Source organism: Xenopus laevis, chromosome 1S (genome assembly GCF_017654675.1).
Source record: "Xenopus laevis strain J_2021 chromosome 1S, Xenopus_laevis_v10.1, whole genome shotgun sequence".
Lineage (NCBI taxonomy): Eukaryota > Metazoa > Chordata > Amphibia > Anura > Pipidae > Xenopus > Xenopus laevis.
In genome coordinates, this window is record NC_054372.1 from 160,215,897 (window position 1) to 160,241,371 (window position 25,475).

The following is a 25,475-nucleotide window of genomic DNA, read 5'->3' on the forward strand; positions in this document are numbered from 1 at the left end:
TAAATGGTATACAAAGGGGGAAATTTACTAAAGGGCGAATTTTCACCTCCGAAGGCTCTGTCACACTTCGTGCAACTTTGTCAGACGTTAATTCATGGAGCATATGCTTATTTATCAAAACGCTAAGTAATGTCTCGTCCACTGAACGCTGGTGAAGTTACGCCAGTGAAAATTTGCCAGCGCAAGTTTTTCAAAGCGAACTTTTGCTAGCATTACTTTCTTTTTAATGAGACTCCATTAACACACTTACACTTAGGTCAATTTGAAGAGGGTGGGTACATATAGGTCATATATATGTCTTTATTAGAGATGATGATAAAATTCATTGAAGGAAGCAAAATAAAGACAAAATAGTTCATCTAATGCCCTTGACATGGGCCCACCCTAAAACAAATGTGGCATGCCCCTCAAATGGTTAAAAACATTTTTTTTAAAAAATATATATTTAACAGTTACAATTTTTAAACATAATCCCACTTTAAAATATGAAAAAACGACAGCGTTTTGTTTTTTTATGACTTTTCGGCATACGGGATATGATGTCACTAACATAAGCTTGAGGAGGATGTAGCTACATCATATCAGTTCACCAGGTATAACCTGGCAAAGACTCTGGCGAAAGGTCTAACGTATTGTAAAGTTCCCACTTAAATTTGTCGCATCGTAATAGTAATTGCAACACCTGCTTTATGCTGCTTTTTCCAGCTGTCTGCTACTTGTACATGTACATTTTGTGCATAAAGAAATGGCCAAATGGTGCTACTTCTGAAAACAAAGTTCCTGCTGAAATGACAACTGCTGCTCTTGTCCTTGAAGTGGAATTTATAAAAACCAAATTGAGAAAGGTAAAGCCCTCATACAAAGGCATTTAGATGTGCATGTATTGAAATACAGGCTGATAGCAGTAAAATGCATATATTGTGTTTACATTCATTATTTCTATAGCATGTGTGTGTTTGTGAGTTCAGCAGCATTTGTTTATTAGATTTTATTTCAAACACTTGTCTTAAGTGTTACATAAGACAAAATGCAATGGGTAGGCTATTGGTTACAACCAAGCAAAGTACAATGTAACTATTAGCTCCTGCTCATAGGTGCTCTCAAACATGCATTTTTAAATTTCTTCTCTATTTACATGCATGTTTGTCTGTTACTGAATACAAAATACTTGTACACACGTAGGGGCAGATTTATTAAGGTTCAAATGATAAATTCGAATTTTCGAGTTTATTTTGTGTGAAAACTCACAAATTTGAATTTAAAAGCACCAACTAGGATGTAAATTCAAATTTGAGATTTAGCACACCTCGAACAAGGAATCAGTTCTAATTCGAATATTCGCCACCTAAAACCTGCCAAATAAATTTACAAGTCAATGGCAGAGGTCCGATTGAGCCATTTGAAGATGTTATAAGCTTTCCTGACATTCAAGTTTTTTTGGAGGAAATAAAATTCACATCAATTTGAAATTCAACCTTTGATAAATTTGCCCAGTAGAGATATTGGAGGCTATGACACTGTTTTTCAGTTAAATTGAACTACAGCTTCCAGCATCTACTAGCACCCAAAGTAGAGATACATGTTAGATTATAAGCAGTGGCATAACTAGATATTACTGGGCCCACATCAGATTCATTTTAGGACCCCCAACATATCCAGAGGTTGTCCTGTTTTACCAATATATTTTGAAATTGCTCAATATTTAGGGTTTTGTGGGGCCCCTATACCTCCTGGGCCCCCGAGCAGCCGCAGGGTCTGCTTTTCTCTGTAGTTACCCCCCTTTGGCTTTTGCCCTTGGCTGTTCCACCACTTGTGGCAGCCCTGGTAACTGATGGGCCAAATCAAGTTTGGAAAGAGTCACTAATGTACTAGTATTAGTGTACTTGTTCCTCACAAAATTACACAGTGATTTGGAGGTGGAAAGACTTTGTTGGGGTATAGTCCTAGGCACTTTTGTCATGGTCATTACTCTTGTAGGGAACTTATGTTATAAGTTGGAAGTGTTATTACATAGTAAAACAGGCAGATGGACAAGAGTTTGCCTCATTGCACTTTACATCGCAGCAGCCATACCTAGAGTGTATGAGGCTGCTTGGAATGTCAATGGTGGCATCCCTGTGTTCCCCTTTCCATGTATGCTCCTGCCCTTTAGGCCAAGGGTTCATGGAACGTTGGGTCCAGCACTGCATGTGCCCTTGGCCTTAGTTTCCGAGCCACTTCTTTTTCCAAAATAAACCCAATTATGTATTGGGCTAACTTGATCTTAAGATAACTTTTGTTTGCACCTTGTCTTATAAACTGTCTCAAACCCTATAAACTAAAACTTCCTAAACTTCATGAAATCTAATAATTATATGCCTATGAAGATATTGATATTTAAGATCAGCTGAACAGGTCCCTCTCTGACTCTTCAACCAATATTGCATGTAATCTACATGTTCATGTATTGTACTAATATCTGATATAAAATAACCGGGCAGTTGCACTCTGCACTAGAGATCACAGGTCGGCTTAGGGGCCCGAATAGACAGTTTTGTTATGTAATGCAGCACTCTGTCTGCTTTTCCTGCTCAAGGATCAGTATGTTCACCAGTCTGTTATTTTATTTAACTGGATGGCTCTTTTTTGATTGCATTAATTGGATGGCTTTTTAGCAAGTGAGGGAATACAGGATTATGGAAGATAGCTCAAAGTACAAGTTGATCCAGGGACAGGAATTTTTCCCCCTTTAAGGCAAATTGGGGAGGCTTCAGATGGGATTTTTTGCCTTCCTCTGGATCAACTGGCAGTAAGGCAAGTTAAAAAAGTTATAAGGTGGAACTCAATGGGCTTTTTTGTCTAACTTACTATGTTATTACAGACTTCTACTAGTGTTCTAGTGAGGTCTTTGCCAAAAGATGAAGCCGTGTGTTATTTGAAAAAATACAATTTAGAAGGCGCACACCCTATTTTAATTGTGGGGTGCTCATCCCATGGAGACTGCCCAAATGTTGCCTCCTTAAACATAGATCAAATATAGAATATAAGGATTGCACACCCAATTTTAAAAAGGCAAAAATGTATTTGATCAAAAAAAAACACACTTACATATTAGCTTTGGCCCAATAATGGCCCTACACGTTTCGACCACATACAGTAAGTGGTCTTCATCAGGGGAAAAGTCCATAAGTTACAGAAAAAGAATAAAAAATGCCTTTTTTATTCTTTTTCTGTAACTTATGGACTTTGCCCCCGATGAAGACCACTTATGTGGTCGAAACGCTTAGGGCCATTATTGGGCCAAAGCTAATAAGTGTGTTTTTTTGAGTGCACAGTCGGCTATCACTTAATAAATACTCCCTGCAGCTATCAATACTCTTGGCTACATGATGTTACTGGATATACACCTGCCACCATAGACAGAATAACAAAGACTGCGGCCTCAGCTGCTTCTTGGGGGCTAAAGAGTATTGAGGGACCAGCGGAGTTCTAAATGATCTATAGTCACAATATAAGTATGTGAAACAGTTCATCTTCCCTAAAGAATGCATTGCCAGCCCCATCCAATCACTTGCTTGAATGTAAATAACCCATGGGCTAGTTATAGAAGATACACTTGAAAGACAAGTTTGAATGTAAAGCAGGTTGAGATATAGGCAGAACATGTTTTTGGCCCAAGCTCGGGACAGTGACTGAATGCCTGATCCACCAGTATTTTCCCCTATATCTGTTCTAACCCTGTATTGCGAAAACAGAGCCCTTACCAAAGGTTAGACCTCCAAAGGAGACCTGAGTCAAAAAAATTGGACAGGTGCTGCGCTAGAGCAAGATTGCTTTCCTGAACCTTTAAAGGGGAACTATTGCGAAAATGAAAATGTAATATAAGCTTCAGCATACTGAAATATGAAGTTTTTTAAATAAAATCAATTAAAAACTATGTACTGTTTCAGAAATATTCAAGTGTATCTTCACTATCCCTCTCAGCATCCTTTTCTCTTCATTCTCTCTTCATGCAGTAGTTGGGATAGTTGTTCAGATATTCATTGACAGTTAGATCCAATATATCTTATAGAGGGCTCATTTTGCCTAGAAGATGTATTAGAGCTCACGCTATTAAAATCACCAGACATCATGTCTCTCTACATGCAGGGTTTGTGCAAAAGGCAGTTTCAGTATTTTGTTAGATTTTGTTTGTACTGGAATCAGTTATTTGAGTGAGCTTTAATTCATCTGCTAGGAAAGGAAGCTCCCCCTATAAGGTATATTGGATCTGTCAATGAAAATCTGATACCCAACTGCTGCGTGAAGAGACAATGAAGCGAAAACAGATGCTGAGAGAGGAATAGTGAAGATAAACTTGATTATTTCAGAAACTATGCTGAATATTTAATTGATTGTATTTAGAAAGTTTCTTATTTAAGTATGATGAAACTTATATAAAATTTTCATTTTCGCAATAATTCCCCTTTAATTAAATTCCAAATGTAATTGCTGTGCAGACACTACTGGAATGCTTAGCTTGAGGAACAGTGAGGCTGAAGGCAACAGGACTTCACAGTTAATTACTCAACTAATTGAAGCAGGTATCCCACTGTGCATAGGTTTTTTTTTTGTGCAACTTATTAAAAAGTGTTGTGCTTATTTAGCAATGTCGGGAATGTGTCTTTAATGATATAATATATATAATAAACATATCCTTTTGCAGATATTTATTTTCCAAGTATCCACTCATGCTGCTTGTTTTCATCAATATTTTAAAGCATTTGGTAACAAGGGAGCAGCATCATGTGCATGCATAACTTTTCAGCCCATATGGTCTGTCTGGATGACTGACTGACTGGCTTAGTATTGCTTGCACAGCTTTTCATGTGCTTGGGAAGTGCCCAATTATTTTAACTGGTTTGCCAAAGTAGAGAGGGCAAAAATCAATAAACAGAAGCATATGTTCTGTTCAGGGTCAGTTATTTTAACTGCTAATTCGGAAGCTTATTTTGTAAGCGGTTTTATCTGCTGCATCAGATATTGCCCTCTCTCTGTCAGCCTCTGCATACTACACACAGAAAAACAAGGCTACTAATCTGCAACACATTCTCCAACTGTGAAATATATTACCTCCCTGCCTAGTATCAGTTTATTGCTAATGAAGAAAACTGTAAAATATATTCCCTAAATTAGCCTTACAATGAATTAATGAACATTGTATGCTTGCAGGTAGGGGATCTGTTATCCAGACCAGAATGCTTGAGACCTGGGGCTTTCCGGAAAATGGATCATTCCATAATTTCGATCGTCATAACTTAAGTCTACTACAAAATCATGTAAACATTAAATAAACCCAATAGGCTGGTTCTGCTTCCAATAAGGATTAATCATATCTTAGTTTGAATCAAGTACAAGGTACTGCTTTATTATTACAGAGAAAAAGGATATCATTTAAAAAAAATGGGATTACTTGGATAAAATAGAGCCTATGGGAGACGGCCTTTCCATAATTCAAACTATTTGGATAACGGGTTTCCGGCTTATGGATCCCATACAGTTTTTCGATTGCAATTTTCACACTTGAATTAGATTAAACTATTAGATTACCCATGCAATTATTTTTTCCAAGTTACGAAAATTTCATTGGGGTCAAAATATATTTTATGGGTCTTTTTGTATGTACCTTATTGTGAGTGTGAAATTGCATTCAAGCATTTTTCTAAATTAAATAAATATTCTACACTATTTTACTAACTATACATGGTGTGACTCCAAATGCCCTGATCTGTATAGATGATATAAACAGTAATATATAAATGAAATTGCCATGGAATGTTTAGATCTTGATACAGGTACCTTATTTTGGTATGCTGTTTATGTAAGGTTTAATGCATACAAAGCTTGGAAATCTTGGCAAATAAACAGTAGGAACAATGCCGATCATTTCCCATTAACGAGGATGTAGCAGCAACTGTTGCAAGATAATGCAGACTTCTGGGGTTTGAATCAATATGTCACTGACTGCAATAGTTTACCCTTATTGGATCATTGCAATTTTCACTGGGAAAAGTTGTTGTGATCCACAGCCCAATGGGCGATTGGGCCTATATAATAACAGATCTGTGATGCTATTGATTTAATCGGTATTAAGCATTTTCGGTATAAGCATTTTCTGGTTGTTTTCTGCTAGTGTGTATACTGTGTCCTGCTAATAGTGGCAGAACATTATTAATATTTTTCTATTATTACATTAAGGGGCAGATTTATTAAGGGTCGAATAGTAAGTTAGAATTTTCGATTTTTTTCGCCACCTAAAAGCTGGCGAGTTAATGTACAAGTCAATGGCAGCGGTCCGTTGAACCATTTTAAGATGTTTATTGCTTTCCTGACATTCGAGTCTTTTTCGGAGGGAAAACTTGATTCGAATTCAATTAGAATATTTTGGGTCGGGACTATTCGATCGAATATTAGACATTCAAAATTTTTTTAAATAACCTCCAATTTGAGTTGTGAGAATATCCGAATTTATAGAAAAAAAAACACAAATTCGAAATTCGACCTTTGATAAGTGACAAATTATATTTAACCCTTCATACAACACTGCCTTGAACCTATGGCCTTTTTCGACCATCACCATTCAAGTGTTAGAACAGGGATCAATAACAGAGGTTTACTGCTCACATGGCTTCACAACACAATAGAGGGGCCTTTTTCAAGATAACCTGCAGCCTTGTACACTGATATGGTCACTGAACTCCTCTGACATTGTAATAACCTTGAGTCAAAATATCCCTTATATTTTTTATAACTTTTTTTGCATTTGTATCTTCCATTGTTTAACTTATTTATTGTGAATACCAATATACTTTTGATCCATAAATAACCTGGTCTCAAATCTCAATGAGCATATTCTCACATTGATCAGCAAGAAAGCTCTTCTGTAAATAGGTTTGTAAAATTATTTGCATTCCCTCCCATCCCTATCCTGCCAGTCACAATTGTCTATTTTGCAGAAAGCCATCGACCTTTGTGAAATTCCTTAACCCAAGCAAATAGAGACTTTGTTGAACAGTATCCTGCAAACGAGGAGATAACATAACCAGGTTACAAAAGATAAGGTGTGATATAGCACATATTGTTCAGTCTAAATACACAGCCTATTTACTTGTAAATCCCTCTGGGTGGAATCTCATAATGGACCTAAAAGTGTATGTTGTTGCATTGACTTTAGGGATCACATATACATATAAGATAAAACAATTTGACATTGAATATTGAATGTTGGATTCTGATAGACTATATATTATGGGGTAAATTTACTTACTTACCTACGAAAATCCACCAGTGCTGGCTTCGCGCACATCTCAACACTTCGCCTGGACAACGCTTATTAACGAAGATCCAAAGTTGTGGACAGGGTGCCGAACGCTTGCGAAGTTGCACTAGCGATAATACGATCAGCAGTTCGAAGTTACGCTACCGTTAGCTAATTTGCATACAGCGTGCAGTCAAAGTACAATGGACGTATATGTTGCAGCAAATACATTACACTACACAAGGCCAGGGAACCTTAATAAAATAAAATAGAGGTGTTATATTTCCCTACACATGTGCCCACTGTATAGTTTATGTGCCATATATAAGAAAATGTAGGGGGGAAGCCAGGTACCCTAAAAAAAAATGTACGCACCTTTGCCCTGAAAAAAGGAAAAATCACCAGCGTTTTTGGGACAAAATTTCAAAGTAAGTCCTATCTACTCCATTGCACTTCTCCTGGTCTGAGGTGGCGAAGGCAAGTCTGGCGATAGAGGTAACGGCCAGTAAAATCAAAAACTTCATGAATTTGCGTAGTAACGCTCTTTCGCCAGAGCAAAAATTCACCTGGCGTTAAGAGTCGCAAAGTTGCGCCAGAGTCTCTCATTCGCTAGCGAAATTATGCCAGCGACCGTTAGTAAATCGGCGAAGTGCTGAAATGACGTCACGGTGGCGAATTTTCGCCAGCATCAGCCACTTCGCCCTTTAGTAAATTTACCACTATGAGTGCAATCAGATGACCTACATGGGTGGCCAAAATCCACTAATTTGCTGGATCACTTGGCAGAAGTGCTGCGGTTGTTTCGGGTGACTCGATACATGCACTCATTCCTATTGAGCAATGTCAGCTTATATCAGCCTAGGTCATTTTTTGGTTATGCCTCCAGAGACATCAGCCTTCTCCTATATAAACCAGGGTGAATTGGGTGGATTTTTAATCATGCTCCCACTCTAAGCCAACCATGCATTATGTTGCCCTGGCCATGAGGTTCCATTCACATTATGATTGTACTGACCTTTGTTTTTAATTGTACGAAAAGAAAGTTTCAGAATATGTAATCTAGTTACAGAAAAGCTGAGAAAGTTATATCTTTACTTGAATGAATGATGCCCATCTCTCAGTTTTCAGAACTAAATTAGCGGAGGCTAATTTGGGCAATTCCAGGTCCAGCGTTTTGTAAACCTATAACTGATGGGAGAGCTGTCGTGCATTTACTGTTCCCCACTGTTTATATAGCTGAAAAAGCAGCAAATGTAAGGGCCCTCCATACACCGGGTGTTTAGCCCTGCGTTCCTTTTTAATGCTTTGAGCTGCAGGGGAGCACAGAACAAAACACAGCAGATAATTCCTTATGGGTTCATACCCACACAGGCGCATGCAAGTGCCAAACACGGGAGGCTCATTTATCAAGGGTCGAATTTCGAATTCATTTGAGTTTTTTTTAAATTCCCTTAAATTTGAATACATAACACGATATCTTAAACTCATACAAATTTTACCAACTCAATAACTAGATTAGAAAAAAACTTGAATGTCAGGAAGGCTACAAACAACAAATTGGTCACTGCACCTCTCCCATTGACTTATACAGTAATTCGACAAGTTTTAAGTAGCGAATAGACAAATTTGAATTCTTAGGGTTAGAGTATGCTAAATCCCGAAAATCGAATTAAATTTTTTTTTTAAAAACTGGAATCGAGTTTGGATAGTTCCCTACTCAAATTTGACAGGTTTGACCATTAAAAATAATAAATGTGCCCCAACATGTTGCATTCCACCACTCTTCGCCGCTTAAGGGTAAGGTCACACTGGGCGTTTCTGGGAGATTTGGTCGCCCTTGGCGACTAATCGCCTCATCTTTGCGTGACCAATCTCCCCGAACGCCTTCCCTCACTTTTGTGCTGGCTAAAATGAAAAATCGCCGGCGCTAAGCACTCGCGGCGATTCATTTTCCAAAGTCACCCGAAGTTTCATTGTGAGGCAACTTCGGAAAACGAATCGCCGCAATTTGTCATTTTAGCCAGCGCAAGAGTGAGGGAAGGCGTTCGGGAGATTGGTCGCCGCAGAGACGAGTCGATTAATCGCCAGGTGACTAAATCCCAGTGTGACCTTACCCTAAAAGTGTTCCTGTGAGTACAGCCCAGTTTCGAAGTTTCGAAAGAAAGTTTTATCCTGCGCTACCCTTTTGTTGAAGCATTAAAACTGAATGCAGGGTAGCGCAGGGCAAACTGTCTGTGTGTAAGAGCTTGTACAGGAGGTAAAAGGGGAGACTTTGGAGTCGGCTGTGGGTGGGTTGGGAAGAGGTTTTGTACTGTGTATGTTCTGTTTGGCACGTGTTGACATTTAGTAAATATCTGTATCTAAATAGGTATGTACCAAAGTCTTATTCATATACACTGTCAATATTTGTTCAAATCCAGTACAGGTATGGGACCTATAATCCAGAATGCTTAGAACCTGGGGTTTTCTGGATTCTTCATACCTTAAATCTAATAGAAAATCATTAGGCTGGTTCTGCTTCCAAAAATTATTAATTATATCTTAGTTGAGATAAGGTACAAGGTATTGTTTTATTATTACAGAGAAAAAGGAAATCATTTTTAAATATTTGGATTATTTGGATAAAATGGAGTCTAATGATGGCCTTTCTGTAATTCTGAGCTTTCTGGATAATGGGTTTTCCGGATAATAATCCCATACCTGTACTCGGTAAAATTTCTGCTTCCATTATTCTATTACTGATGGTAGCTATGAGCGAACAGTTGCAGGTCCCTAGTAACCTTTGCCTAATTCAGCATGGCCTCCTTAGTCTTGATCCAACTCTCTATCAAGATCAAATGAATAATTAAAATCATTATAAAGCAACTGAATAATGTTTGCTGTAGTTAGAGATAAATGTAATAAACATTGCGCTATATGTGTCCATTCTACATCACTGTATGGACACAAAGCTTGGTGGTACTGACTGGACAGCTCCCCTGGTTGGAAGCTTGAGCACCTGCTAACACTTAAAAGCACCAGCAAATGGGTTTTGTGCATAATTTCCAATAAAGCCACTCCCATCTGTTTTTAGTATTTCCCCACTCCCTGGGACAAGATCCAATTTCAAAGCACTTTCATTTCTTCTTCTGTGAAGGGAGATGGTGTAAATGAAAATCTAACAAAGGCTTGTTTTGTTTGCGTAAAGTCAAGCCCAGTGCTTATTGCAGCAATACAAACATAGACATGAGCTGCACAGAGCAAATAAATTTAGACTCTGTAAACCCTCGTGCCTTTTTCATTTGCGGTTCTCCTAGTAGCATTACATTTTATAGAACCAGCCACAAGTTTGACAAGGGAATACAACACGCAAGTAAAAAACAGAAGTTACTCCAGGGCACACTCATAAATCATATCATAAGAGAGAAACAGCACAAACCAATCCTTCCATAGCAAAAGGAGAAAAAGTCATTTCTACAAAGCATTATTTTTAACTATGGATGCATGTTAAAATATGTTATATATTAAATGACCTAAAATTTAAACACATATAGATGTATTGTATAATATACACACTTGAAATTAATGTTGCTTTTGTATTTATAGCTATATGTTTGTAACTGCACTTGAATTGGTTGCAAAGGCAGTTTTTACTGTTAATATTTTTTTTAATGAAAACTTTTGCTTTCATTTTCTATATGATCAGTAGTGCTTGTCTGATTTGCCCCTTTGCTTGGTTTTCTTTGTGTGGGTAGCAATTTTTTACATGGGCTTTGGTTCTGCCAGGCTCTTGGATTCTGCCGAATCAAAATCCTGCTAAAAAAGGCTTGGATTCAGCCAAATCTCAAACTGAATCAGAGATTCGGTGCATCTCTAATTCACCATGACTATTCATTGTAGTTGATTTCATACAATAAAAGGTGCAGAACTGAAATCAAAAGGGTGAATATGCACTAATCTACACTTGGATGTAAAGCACATGAAACAGAGATTTACGAAATCAGCCTTGTGTTGGCTCTGGCGTGAGCACTCTCTGTGAATTTTCAGAGAAGAAAGGTGAGACTTTGCATTTGAGCCGAAATCCACTACGTGTGTTTACGCCGGAGCAGTCACAAGGCTTTCAGAGGTGAACACAGAAGAGGATTCAGCTAGTGGTCAGGGCTGAATTCGGCCTGTGGATTTTAGCAGGCGGATTTCAGCCCCATCTGGCCTTAGCCTTAATAAGTTGGAGAATTCTGCTTTATTCTGCCCCCTGCTCTTACTGTACATGGGCCCTCTAGGGCCCAAAAGACAATACAGTATTTGTAGCCAATCCAATTGACACAACTGGTTTGTCTAAGGTGCTAAATTGCATAGATGTTACATGGCTTTCTTGAGGGCAATATAAATGTTTATGGGGATTATCCTGTAAAACAGTGCTGTCCAACCTCTGTGGTGGTGAGGGTCATAATTTTTCTGGCTTACGTGGTGGAGGACTGATAATGGAAACCAGTGTTGACCGCTTTTCATTTTTTTATCCACACCCAATTTAAAGCATGCCCATGTTATCAAAAGAACTTTTAAAGGAACAGAAAAGAAAAGGCTTTATAGGTATTAAAATATATCTACTCAAAAAAATAAACTTTCCTTTAGACGGGCAGTCCTTTTTATAAAAATGTGTGGGCGTTTTTGTTTATCCTTTAGGTACAGAACACCTTGAAAGACATCTTAAAGGAACAGTTCAGTGTAAAAATAAAAACTGGGTAAATAGACTGTGCAAAATAAAAAGTGTTTCTAATATAGTTAGCCAAAAATGTAATGTATAAAGTCTGGAGTGACTGGATGTCTAACATAACACTACTTCCTGCTTTGCAGCTCTTTAACTTTGTTAAAATGTGTCTAAATTTATATTATGCCTTACATTTATTTTATGCTTATCATGGAAGATACCACAATCTACCACATACTTAAAACTCTGCTAGGTGTTTTGCCTGACGAATGGGCCTTGGTGCTCCGAAAGCTTGCAATGTATTTTTATTGTTAGTCAATATAGGTATCACCTCTACAATACTTTTTGTATTTGTTTGTTTGTTTTACGTTTTTTTAACTCTGAGTTAGTCAGTTACTTTAAGGGGGGCCACATGGGACATAACTGTTTGCAATTGGTCCTCAGCATTCAGCTCAGATTCAAAAGCAACAGTTATGACCCATGTGCCCTCCCCTCAAGCCGTAACCAATCAGTGGAATTCAAGAGAGCTGCAAAGCAGGAAGTAATGTTCTGGCTATTATGTTAGACATCCAGTCACTTCAGCCTTTATACATTAAATTTTTGGCAAACTAACTATATTGAATTTTTTTATTTTGCACAGCCTATTTACCCAGTTTTGATTTTTATACTGAACAATTCCTTTAAGACCATATCCACATTGATGGTGGTAGTGTACCAAATACAAAATAGTTGCCGTTCACTGCAGGGGTATCAATCATGGTTAAAAAACCATTTGTCATATTACTACATACCCTTAAATCCATATGCCTCCTCTCTTCCCCTGTGCAGGCCCGGATTTGTGAAAAGGCCACCTAGGTCCGGGCCTAGGGCGGCAGGATTTTAGGGTGACGGCATGCTGCCCAACCACACCAACATTGGTTCAAAAACACTGGGGGTGTGCTGGAGATATAATAATTTTTTTAATTTCCTGTGCGTCAATCCCCTTAGCTCCAGTCCAGATAATAAAAATTTGCACAAATAAAGGAGAGGGGACAGGGGCGACGAATGGCAGTGGGCCTAGGGGTGCCCACAATATAAATCCGGCCCTGCCCCTGTGGATAGCTCAGCAATTCTCATTACATAAAATTAAACATATTTAAAAAAATATTTCCAATTGCTAACAAACCCCCAGAACAAATGCCCCCTAGGTTTACCTCCAACAGACAATGTAGGGCAGGCAGAGTGTATGGCGCGCACACACAGGCAGCATAGGGCAAAGGGAGTAAGGTATACACAGGTAGAGTAGGGCATGCACATATGGTGTAGGGCAGGCAGGGTATGGCACTTACAGGTGGCTTGGGATAGTGGTAAGCAGAAGAGGCATGTGCCTAGGGGTTGTGTGTGACATGGTCATTCGGGTTGCCACCTTTTATGGAAAAAAATACTGGCATTCCTATATATTTATCTTTTTTCCCCTATTAATAACATTAGGATCAACCATAATTTTTACAGGCCAGGCCGCAACCATAGTCTCACAGTCGGCTCTGGCAGGCAGTTTTGACCTGGGACCCCTTCCGAAAACCAGGCTGTCCAGGTCAAAACCAGACAGGTTGTAAGCCCAACCCTAGGCGTAGGGCAGGCAAAGTATGTTATGCACAGCCAGCATAGAGCAATGCAGGCAGAATAGGGCAGGCACATAAAAACCAATCTGGGCCATAAAAGTAACTGTCATGCCCAATAATCACATCCCAAGATCAGGAATACAGACAGTCTGAGTCAGGCCCAGACTGGCAATCTGTGGGTTCTGGCAAAGGCCAGAGGGGCTGCTATAAGGTGCCATAGACAGTCACTATATATCATACCTCCCAACATTTTGGAAGTAAAAAGAGGGACAAAAATTTTTTTTCAGCATGTAGCACAGCAATTTTTTGACCACACCCCCTAATTACCATGTTTGTTTTACGAAATTTGGCAGGTTATGAAAGTTTGAAAATATTTCTCCTTATCTAAACTGTGTTTTTGTGTCTCAAAATTGTTAAAAGTATTATTTGCACCTGTTAGCTGTTCTGGGCTCTCTGCTAAAAGCCAATTAAGTGAGAAACTTTGTTTCTTTTTCTGGCTGTTCAGTGCAGAGAAAAGAGGGACTTTCCAGTACAAATGAGGGACTGCGGGTTGAGCTGTCAAAAGAGGGACTGTCCCTCCGAAAAAGGGACAGTTGGGAGGTATGATATATTGGGCTGGTGGGAGGCTGTTTGGGCTGCTGTGTGGCCTGTTTAGGGCTCCGTGTACCTGAAATGCCAGGGCCTATTTTGAATCTCAGTCAAGGCCTGGTTTGAGTTAGAGAAAGGACCACATCGATAAACCAATGCAGTCGTCACTCCAAAGAGGTTTATACACATGTCCCACTAAGAGCTAACTGTTATTGGGCAGCTATAAGTGGAGGGCCCCATACAAGGGCCAATAAGCCACAAGCTCGGTCCGTGTATAGCCATCTTGCAGTTCTCTTGCCCCGCCCTGTGCAGAACCAGACACGCACCCAGCCACTGTTTCCGAGAGATGTGCCTGAAGCATTTTAACCAGCGTCTTGTAGGTCCAGCCAGGTCTCTTACCTCCCCCTTTTACCTCTGTCGCGAACAAACACGCCACAACTGCAGACCTGCCTGTCATTAATTCTCCACATGTAACAAACGTGTGTGTCTAGCGGGCACTGCGCTCCGCAATTCCCCAGCACAGCCGCTTACACGTAATCTTTTCTAATAAATTCGCAGAACCCCCCAACACGCGGTAATCGGCCACGCCCCCCGCTTCTATCAGAACTTCTAACCCCGCCCCCTACATGTTAGACGCTCCCCTCTAACCCCGCCCAGAAGCCGAGCGGCAGATGCTGAAGTTGGAGCGGAGGAGGTGGGCAGGCGGGTGTGTAGATGAGATGCAGTCTGAGAGTTGAGGTGGATAATCTCTGTACGACTAGGGACCGCAGAATAAGCGGCCGTTATCGTGTGATCTACTTGTGTGACCGTGCAGCCCGGGATAGGCGTGTGGCATTTCGTGGCTGACCCAGCGTCGGTTTCTCGTACAAACAAGCGCAGATGGAGCAGACGGGTCGCCGCGCCTCGGTGGGTGGACAACAGGTAGGTGGCACGTGGAGCTGATCGTCGCTAAGGGAGAGGGTGTAAGTAACCAGGAGAAACAGCTCGATGTGTTGGAGATCTGACCCATATCCTCATCCTGTAACCACAGACTGTGCTTTTGAATCGGGGACTTCCAGCCGACACCCTGCAGCTGCTCTTGTACTACAACTCCCATCATCCCCTAACAGCATCTGACCCCTAGCCACCCCCAGTACAGCAGCACCAGCCTGCACTCAATTCTAATAAACCCCACGGGCTATTCTACTGAAGCTGCTCCCACTAATAAATACGTGGACTCTGGTGCCTCTAACCCACTCCTAATAACCTGATAAATCTGCTTAGTAATGGCACATTTCTCTTTAACTCTTTCACCCCTGACTTTCAACCCCATACTGCAGTGAGAAATGGGTGGTTCCTCTCACATGCAGCATCAGGGTGCTGGTTTTTCCCAGAGATGACACCCAAATTGCTTATCTAATTAGACCTCTTTTTAAATTCTACCCAGTGTCTCTCTCTCTCTCTCTCTCTCTCTCTCTCTATCTCTCTCTATCTCTCTCTCTCTCTCTCTCTCTCTCTCTCTCTCTCTCTCTATATCTCTCTCTCTCTCTCTATATATACTGGTACTAAATGGACTCCCTGTCCATGATATCTCCAAGCACCCATGCCCTCAGTTTTGGTCCCACAGTACCATGGGTCTCAATGCAGTGGTGTCCCTTGCGAGCTCTGTGTTGTGTTCCTGCTGATTGCCTTATGTGTAAGCGTTAAATTAGCCTTCTTGAAGGTGCATGTATGGGACCTCTTATGCAGAATTTTTTAGGGATGCACCGAATCCACTCGAAAGATTCAGCCGAATACCGAACCGAATTTGCATATGCAAATTAGGGGTGGGAAGGGGAAACATTTTTTACTTCCTTGTTTTGTGACAAAAAGTCACGTGATTTCCCTCCCCGCAACTAATTTGCATATGCAAATTCGGATCGGCTGGGCTGAAGGATTTGGTCGAATCCTGCTGAAAAAGGCCGAATCCCGAACCGAATCCTGGATTCGGTGCATTCCTAGAATTTTTGGGACCTGGGGTTTTCCGGATAAACCATTTTAAGCAATTCAGATCACCATACTGTAAGTTTACAAAAAAAGTTTAAACAGAAAATAAACCCAAATGGATTTGCCACCAACTTGAATTAATGCAGCTTAGTTACCATCAAGTACAAGGTACTGTTATATTATCCTTAGGGAGGAAAAAGGAAGTAATTGAAACAAAATTGAATTTTTTGCTAAAAATGTACGCTGTTGGGGATAGCCTTCCCGTAAGTCAGAGCTTCCTGTGTATTGAGTTTCTAGATAAGAGATCCTATACTTGTAAAATATCACTAAGCACTGGTCAATAGCTAGCTGCCATTTTAGAGAATGAACTTTAATTCCAGTTTGCTGTAGGTCAGAAATAGCAAAGACAGCAGTTTTGCTTCCCTTTAAGTGAAGGGTTGAACTTGATGGACATATCTGTGTTTTGAATCTCTAAATAGCATTTGTGTTAGGAATGAACTGTTATCCCTCTGGGTTTATGTGCAAGGAGCACATTGGGGGCCCTTTTGTGACATACTGATCAGTATCTGTTATTGCTCTCTGGGGTCTCAGGAATGGCCACACTTAGTACTGCTGAATGACACCAGATAATCTCTTTACAGAGAGGAAACCTTTAATTACTTGCATTAAGTGCCCCTGCCAATGTGAAGCCTTGTACATATGTGATAGGGAATTAAACGCAAGTGCTAAAATATAACATTTCCTTTTGTTAGAAGGAAAAAACGTCAAATAAACTGAAACTGTCAGCTCCTAATTCTTTCAGTTGTTAGGAGCTCCAGGCTTCTCCACAATGAGCTGGTATAATATAGTCTTATATTATCTGATCACAAACCTGATTGTGTGCATAGGACGTGTGCATACACCCCAGTATGCTCATTTGGCCAGAAAAGGGGCCTTAATAAGCAGCAGTGTTTAAAAAGAGAACTATCTCATTATCAGCTCTGGTTTTCTGATGTTAGCATGTTGTGTAGCTGTAACTGCAACGGATGGGTTTGTGGTTAGTTGATTCACAATTGGCTGGCGTGCCTCCTCCCCTGACCTCACCCAGGCTGCAGTAAAGTCCCTGCTTCCCATGACAGGAACTTGAGTGATGTCCCGACTGCCTGTTCAGCTGTTCAGTGAATATAGGCAGTTGTCCTCTTCTAGCTTCTCTCATTGTTATTGAATTCTTCAGATGCATTCCAATACCAACTATATAACTGCTGAAACAGAATATAGCACTTAATACAGTTCACACCATACCAGATTTACTACAAAATGAGGGTCTTGGCAGCAATTTGCCACCTCACTGGGGCAAATCCACCAATTGCTCTAGTGTTGGGCTGGGCAGCTGGAGGCCTGTGGGCTAGATTTGTCCCTCCAAGGGGATTTTTATAACCTCTAGTCAGAAGGGCTTTGTTGTGTTGACATTTTAATGTGTGTGTGGCATGTAAAAAGTTGCACAACACTGCTTTAGTTCAGACGTTTTCAGAATGCACAGCAGTGTAATAGATCTATATAAAAAACATTGTTTTAACAGTTCCATAGTGCTGCAGGTTGTCCCTTAGTGTTGCAAAACCATAAACCCACATTTTATAGCATGCAGCAAAATCACTAATGTTAAATTAAAGTTTCTCATGTTTAAGTGGAATTTCATTGCAAAAGTTCTAATGTAAATTGAAGTAATTTGGGTTCTGCCTTTTCAGATCAAGTCAGCAGTTTATTGGTTTAGATATGGGATTAACAAACTGTTACTTTTCTGAAAATCTCATTGGGCAACAAAGCATGTCTGCTTTAAGGTGGCTATACACAGGCAAAGTTAAGTTGCCGATTTGGGGCCTTCCGTTAGGCAGCTTATCTGCCCATATATGGAGCCCCCTAATGGAAACACCCATCCAATAAGTGGTTGAAAATCAGGTTTGGTCTTCATGTCTGATCGAGGACCACATCAGCTTATTGATGCAGTCCTCATTTCGACTGCCTATATTCCCATCTTTGTTATTCCAATCATTTGTCACTAGTGCCAAAAAAATTTGATCAGGGAAAAGATCTGCTCATTTGGGCGGTTGCCATTGGCTCCTTGATCCAGCCCTCACTCACATAGCTCATATTCTCATAGGCTGTGTCAATAAGTGCAGCAGACTTACATCTAAAGACTCATGAACAGACCTCATTTTAATGCCAATTTTTGGGAATGATGGGAAAAATGCTTCATTCTGTGTAGTAAAACAAAAACAAAATGGCGGTGCACATGGCATTTTCATAAATTAGCACTCTTATTCTACTACCTGAAACCAAACCCAAAAAATTACTTTTTGTGAACTCATTCAGCTTGGTCTCTCTGAGCACTTCTACAATTTACATGAAATATTAGCAGTATTGGAAGAGCTGTAACCCTGATCCAGGGATTAATTATATTTATCTAAATAGTACTAAAAAAAACAATTGAACCATTGTTCAAACCATCTGGTCATAAAGGTCGAACCACCTCCCTAACTATTCTGCTTTCTGTAGTAATCTGGTAACTGGTTTCAGATAGGAGATCTACCAAGCATGATGTGACGACGTTACTCTGTAGTATAATTTTGTTTGGATAAAAGTGTAGGAAATTTGCTTTGAATGGCTTTGGTCCAGTCATACTTTACAAAACTATTGAGCGTAGACAGAAAGTTGGCGAAACATTACATTGGATAAGAAGTGCTGGCTATAAAAAACCCTGACACTGTGAAATCCCACATTCACAATAAAGTGAATTGTTTTGGTTTTATTTCCTTGATATTGACAATAAAGATACAGTAATGATCATGTACTTTGTACTCGTGGTGAGTTTGCACTTACAAGATATGCATTGTATGTGTAACTGGACTTCCTGGTTCAAAATTCACTCGCTCCTTGGAATTTCTGCATGTGGCTTTCTCGGAGATACCCATTTCTTTAGTGCTTTCTGTTGAGCATCTCTTCCTTTTGCTTTTCCCACAGGGGCCTAAAATGTGCAGACAAAACCTCTTTCCGAATGATTAACTGGTGTCCTGTGCTTTCTGCTAATTCATTCAGGCAGAATGTAATGCGGGTTCTTTAGTGTATCTGGGTAATTGAAGGCGGCACTCGGTTCCTCCCCCATGTTCTGCACTCTTTCATGTGTAGATCATGCCTAGTGTTTTGGAAGCGATACATGCATTATTGCAATAGTTTTATTATTAACCTTTACATACATATGTTGCAGTGATTTATATAGGTTGTCCTTTATATCTGTTTGTGCCTCATTAGAGCTTGCAGTATAATGTCCCTATCATATGCACACACACACTATGGTCCATGTTATCAGGAGCCAGTTAAAATTCCTGTATTTTTTTGGAGTGTGGGAGGAAATCAAAACAGGTATGGTAAACACATACAAACTGCTTGCCCTGGCTGGAATTGATCCTGACACCCCAGTACTACAATGCAGTTAAGCTAAGCAGTGCACTGCCACTAATAATAAATAAAGATGCTCCAAACAGTTTGCATTTTGCCAATATCTAGGTTTTCTTCAAAGCATGATGTATGTTTTAAAAGAGAAGTAATACCTGTTAGTAGAGGACCTAACCCTAACCCCTCCATCAGATCCCTTGTACCTTTGCCTGTAATGCAAAGTTGCACTCCATGTTTAGTAGCCACAATATTTGGTTAAACCTTCCACTGCTGTGATAGGCAACGTAGTCCTGGCTTTCATTGGGCATGATTCTGGTTAGTGATCACGGCATTGAACTGGATGTGGCACAGCCAAAACTCATGGTTGGCAACCTCCCTGTGCACCTTGGACATAGATTCTGGCAAAGCAGGTGTTTGTTACAGAATAGCTTTTACTTTCATTTTGTATGACATTCTGACTGCATTTTTATTATCGAAAGCCTATTTGAAAACACCGGTACCTGTTTGGATTTCTGTTTTATAATGGGAAGAAATATATATGGAGATCAATGTGCCTTTCTCCGCTAGAGCATCAGGACAACTAAAATTCCTTGTGCCTTAACAACCTCAAGATATTGTTCTAAAAAGCCATGATCTATTTAAATTGAGTTGCTGTAACCTGTTATAATACACAAAAGCCATGAATATCCTGTAAATTATATCCTTATAAACGGTGAGTTCTGATGTCATCAGTTATAAACGGTGAGTTCTGATGTCATTTCTGTCACATGACTCACTAAAACTTGTGTATTATAATAAATAAAGTACCCCCAGTTGTAAAATATGAGGATATTAGAAGTTACCTTGGAGTTCCATGACCTGTATAAAAACACTCGGCCTTCGGCCTCGTGTTTTTATATGGTCATGAAACTCCTCGGTAACTTATAATATCCTTATAATTTACAAGAGGGGGTACTTTATTCACTATATAATTGGTGCTAAGTGATACATTTGTGTCACATGAGTAGAACTTGTGTATTATAACAAAATGTGTACCCTGTTAATTATTAATATATTATATGTCACAATCTGCATAGAAGCATCCTGCCTTTGGCATTGTGCTTTTATTCATAAAATACTTCAGTGACTTATAATATCTTATTTTATAATAGTTGGTACATAATTCACTATACTGGCCTGTTGTAAAACCTTACTATGTTGCTATTTGCCATGCTTTACCAGCATTAAAGTTCTCTAAGGATAAAACCTCCACAAGAATTAACACTAAGGGGAAAAAAATAGGAATTGCTGGTTTGTCCAATAAAATTCATTTTTTTATTTTAAGTTGTCCTTTTAAAGGGCAAGCAGAGCTTAAGCACAACACTTAATTCACTTATTTATTATCTTCTCTTTCTTTATTTCATGAAGGGCTAAATCTGGAAGATGATATACATTTGTCTTTTGCCAGCCCGGCAGTTTGAAAACCTATTGTGATTAACAGATAAATAAATAGATGGGCGATTCATAATCTGTCTCTGTCAGATATGTTGCCCATTTTTAAATGATGCCACATTTCGTATTTTAGCAGCTGATGGAAAATATGATCTCATTTCAGTGGAAGGCTAACAAATGTGACACTCACTGTGCCCCTCTCCAAGCAGTGGAGAGAGAATAATCTGAAACTATTTGCACATCCCCAGGAGAAATGCTATTTATGATTGAAGTCATAGCTATACAGTGATGCCCATAAGGTGCCCGCTGTATATGAACTCCTATGCCAGGGAACCCATCAGGAGGCCTTTGCCTGCAGCCTTCATCCATTTATTAAACTGTATGGAAAATGTTTTTGCTGCAAACACATTACACCAACAATAGAAAAATATATTTTTTCTTTATTAAAGGAGAAATCAACCTGTGGGGAAAAAACCCTGTACCCCCCACCCCAGGTAGACCTCCCTCCCTCCTCCCACCAGGCTAACTACCCCCTGGGGAAGTACCCCATACTTACCCCTCGGCACAGATTCTTCCAGCAAATGTTACACACATCCATCTTCCGTCTCCTCGGTAAACTGACAGAGGCACTGGAAGATGGGACACGTGGAACTTCGCTGGTAGAATCTGCGCCGAGGGGTAAGTATGGGGTACTTCCCCAGGGGGGTAGTTAGCCTGGGGGGAGGAGGGAGGTCTGGCTGAAGTTTATCAGAGCACAAGTCACATGACTTGGGGCTCCTGGGAAACTGACAAAATGTCTAGCCCCATGTCAGATTTCAAAATTAAATTAAAAAAAAAATCTGTTTGCTCTTTTGAGAAATGAATTTCGGTGCAGAATTCTGCTGGAGCTGCATTATTAACGGATACATTTTGAAAAAAAACATGTTTTCCCATGACAGTATCCCTTTCAGCTTTATTTCTTCCTTTTGTTTATTTTAAGGTAGAATATTTTTTTCCATTTAAAAGTTAAGCAATATATACTAGCTGTGGATTTTAAGTTGTTTTTTTCTCTCCCTTTTTTAAGGGTGCAATTAAGAATATTGAGAGGGAACTGGTATGCCCTTCCTGCAAGGAACTATATACCCATCCACTGATCTTGCCCTGCCAGCATAACATATGCCACAAGTGTCTCAAGGAGCTTCTTTATTTGACTCTTGAAGACTACACTGATGTCAGCTCAGAGGCTTCGACACCTGGAAGCCCACGAATTCGGTTGACCTCCACAAGCGTGGAAAGAATCGATAGGCTTGTCAGATCAGGTTGGTATTTATGATTCATTATACATATGTTGCATTTAAAATGATGGTATCCTAATAGGAAGGGGTATAAAGCTATTTTACTTACACAATAGTAACAAAGTGTGTTTCATTAGAGGGATCCACATTGTTTAATGGAACCCCAGCATCAGGGGGACATAAATGGCCCTTGTTTGAGCTATTTCCTGAGATAGAATTTTAGATTCCATTTTGGTACACTACTGATGTAACTATGTTCTCTTCACTGACAAAAGTTTGTTTATTGGGATCTTAGAGAAGGAACGGCTAAAATTAAGTAAGCTTTATTAGAAAGATCTTTATAAATACACCGGTAAACCCTCAAAGTTATGCTGCTCTGAGTCCTCTGTCAAAAGAAACACCACATTTCTTTCCTTCTATTGTGTACACATGGACTTGTTTATCAGACTTCCTGTTTTCAGCTTAAACCTCCAGGGCACGGCCTTGAGCATGCTCAGTTTGCGCCTCTCCCCCTCCATCCCTGCTGTAATCTGAGCCCAGAGCAGTGTCGGACTGGCCCACCGGGATACCAGGAAAACTCCCGGTGGGCCAAGGTGTCAGTGGGCCCCTTTGCTTCTAACTATGTGGCCAATTTCATGTTTGGAAAAAAAAAAAAATAAATAAAGCTTAATAATGGAAGAATAGACTAAGTAAATATAAAAGACTAGGAGAAAAAAAGAGGTTGAGTGAGAAGAGGAGAAATTATAGTTTGGAAAGTTGGCCCAAGGTCTAATGTTTTCTGGTGGGCCCCTGGCATTCCAGTCCGACACTGGCCCAGAGCTATAAGCGAGCAGGAAGTGATGTCTAATGTTTTCTGGTGGGCCCCTGGCATCCCAGTCCGACACTGGCCCAGAGCTATAAGCGAGCAGGAAGAGACTCGGGCAGGAAGTGATGTCACACCAAGCCAATATGGCAGCTGCTATCCTAAACAAACAGAGAACACTTCAAGAGCTGTTTACTCATGTATGGTAAAGCATTCTACAGAATAAATAGCTTGCACTATTGTGGCTAATCTATTGACAATAAACTGCTTCAGTAGCTTTCCTTCTTAAACAAAACCAAAATCTGTCCGTTTTGTCTCATGCTGAATGAATTGCCAGTGTTTGACACTGGCACCCTCTTCACTTAGCTTAGGCCCTCCCTTCCCGCATCATTGGTACTCCTTCCACTGGGAATGCAACACATTGGATCCCAAAACCATGTTACCTAGGGTTGCATGCTTCTTGTTCCAGCAGGACAAGCACACCCACCCTGGAAGAATATATGAAAAATAATCAATTTACAACTTCCTGGTAACACTGAATCAAATCGCAATACACTGCATTCTATTTTGTCTGTTTTGGGCCAAAAATGCACCTAACGTGGTAGCACATAAGGCCTTATGCAGCTGCTAACAGTAAGAGCATTTGCCATAGTATGTTGTTTCATTAAAGAAGAAGGAAAGCTACCAAGGCAGTTTATTGCCAATAGATTAACCACAATAATGCAAGCTAGAACTCCCCTAGAGTTCTAGGGGAGTAAGCCCTAGAAGCTCTCTTGAGGATAGCAACTGCCATATTTGCTTGGTGTGACATCTCTCCCTGCTCACTCATAGCTCTGGGCTCAGATTACAGGAGGGAGAGTGGTGCGAACTGAGCATGCTCAAGCCCAAGCCCTGGAGGCTTAAAAGAGAATTCAACCCCCTAGGCGCAAAATCCCTAATGCCCCTAACTTGTTACTTACCCCTACTTATAGGTCCTCTCCAGCGGAGTTTACGGCAGCCATCTTTTCCCAAGCGCTCTTCTTCCTCTATTCAGCGGCTTTTGGTGGCGCATGCGCAGTAGGCGACATTTACCGGTAAGGATCTACTGCGAAGGTTCCGAAAGTCACAAAGTTTCCGAAAAAAGAAATTGGAAACTTCGTGACTCTCGGACGCATACGCAGTAGCTCCATACCGGCAAATGCCTCCAACTGTGCATGTGCCCGAAAGTCACGAAGTTTCTGGTTTCTTTTTTCTTAGTGAGTTTCGGCGCATGCGCAGTAGATCCTTAAATGTCTCCTACTGCGCATGCGCCAACAAACGCTGCTGAATAAAGGAAGAAGAGCGCTTGGGAGAAGATGGCTGCCGTGAAGTCCGCTACAGTGGACCTAGAAAGAGGGGTAAGTAACAAATTAGGGGCATTTGCCTGGGGGGGGACTACACGGGAGGGGGAGGGATTTTTGCACTTAGGGGTTGAATTCTCCTTTAAGCTGAAATTCTCCTTTAAGATGAAAACCGGAAGACTGATAAAGATATTGTGTACACAATAGGACAGAAATGCACTATTTCTTTTGACAGAGGACTCTGAGCAGCACTATGAGGATTTACTGGTGTATTTATATAGACTTTTCTGATAAAGCTTACTTCGTTTTAACCTTTCCTTCTCCTTTAAAGGGATTGTGTTCCCTCATGTTGTAGAGCTCTTACAGTTGATAAACAAAGAATCTGCCATTTCTGGGAATTGCTTTCTGCAACAGTGATTAAAAATGAGTAAAATGCAGTACCACTTTAAGAGAAAAGTACCAGGTTTGTTCTACGGATAAGACCCTGAGATTTTGAATGGAATAGCTTATACAGCATCTCACAAAAATAGCAGCTATCGATGAAATCGTATTGAAATCCTATTTTTGTAATTCAGATTGTTGCTGGTGCCCTTTCTTCAACTTTACGGGGCACATTTACTAATGGTCGAATATCGAGGGTTAATTAACCCTCGATATTCGACCCTCAAAGTTAAATCCTTCGATATTCGAAGTCGAAGGATTTAGCGATATTCGTTCGATCGAATGATTGAACGAATAATCGTTCGATCAAACAATTAAATCCTTCGAATCGAACGATTAGAAGGATTTTAATCCATCGATCGAACGATTTTCCTTAGATCAGAAATTGGCTAGAAAGCCTATGGGGACCTTCCCCGTAGGCTAACATTGATGCTCGGTAGGTTTTAGGTGGCGAAGTATGAGGTTGAAGTTTTTTAAAGAGACAGTACTTCGACTATCGAATGGTCGAATAGTCAAACAATTTTTAGTTTGAATCGTTCGATTTGAAGTCGTAGTCGAAGGTCGAAGTAGCCAATTCGATGGTCGAAATTCGAAGTATTTTTTATTCTATTCCTTCACTCGAGCTAAGTAAATGTGCCCCTACTTGTCCACCAGCTACTGCC

At 40.2% G+C, this 25,475-nt stretch overlaps 1 protein-coding gene across 8 annotated transcripts in view; it reads left to right on the plus strand.

Annotated features, from left to right (window-relative positions):
• Positions 1 to 25,475, plus strand: part of trim36.S (tripartite motif containing 36 S homeolog) — a 51,067-nt gene that overhangs the window by 7,493 nt on the left and 18,099 nt on the right. For 4 of the 8 annotated variants that reach the window (XM_041580437.1, XM_041580434.1, XM_041580435.1 and 1 more), the window contains exon 2: positions 22,041 to 22,275. In XM_041580437.1, the coding sequence (XP_041436371.1) occupies positions 22,041 to 22,275 (235 nt within the window). Of the gene's footprint in view, positions 1 to 14,771; positions 15,074 to 22,040; positions 22,276 to 24,314; positions 24,430 to 25,475 lie in introns of those variants that run through there. The other 4 variants (XM_018244307.2, XM_018244308.2, XM_018244309.2 and 1 more) reach the window with 4 other exon arrangements.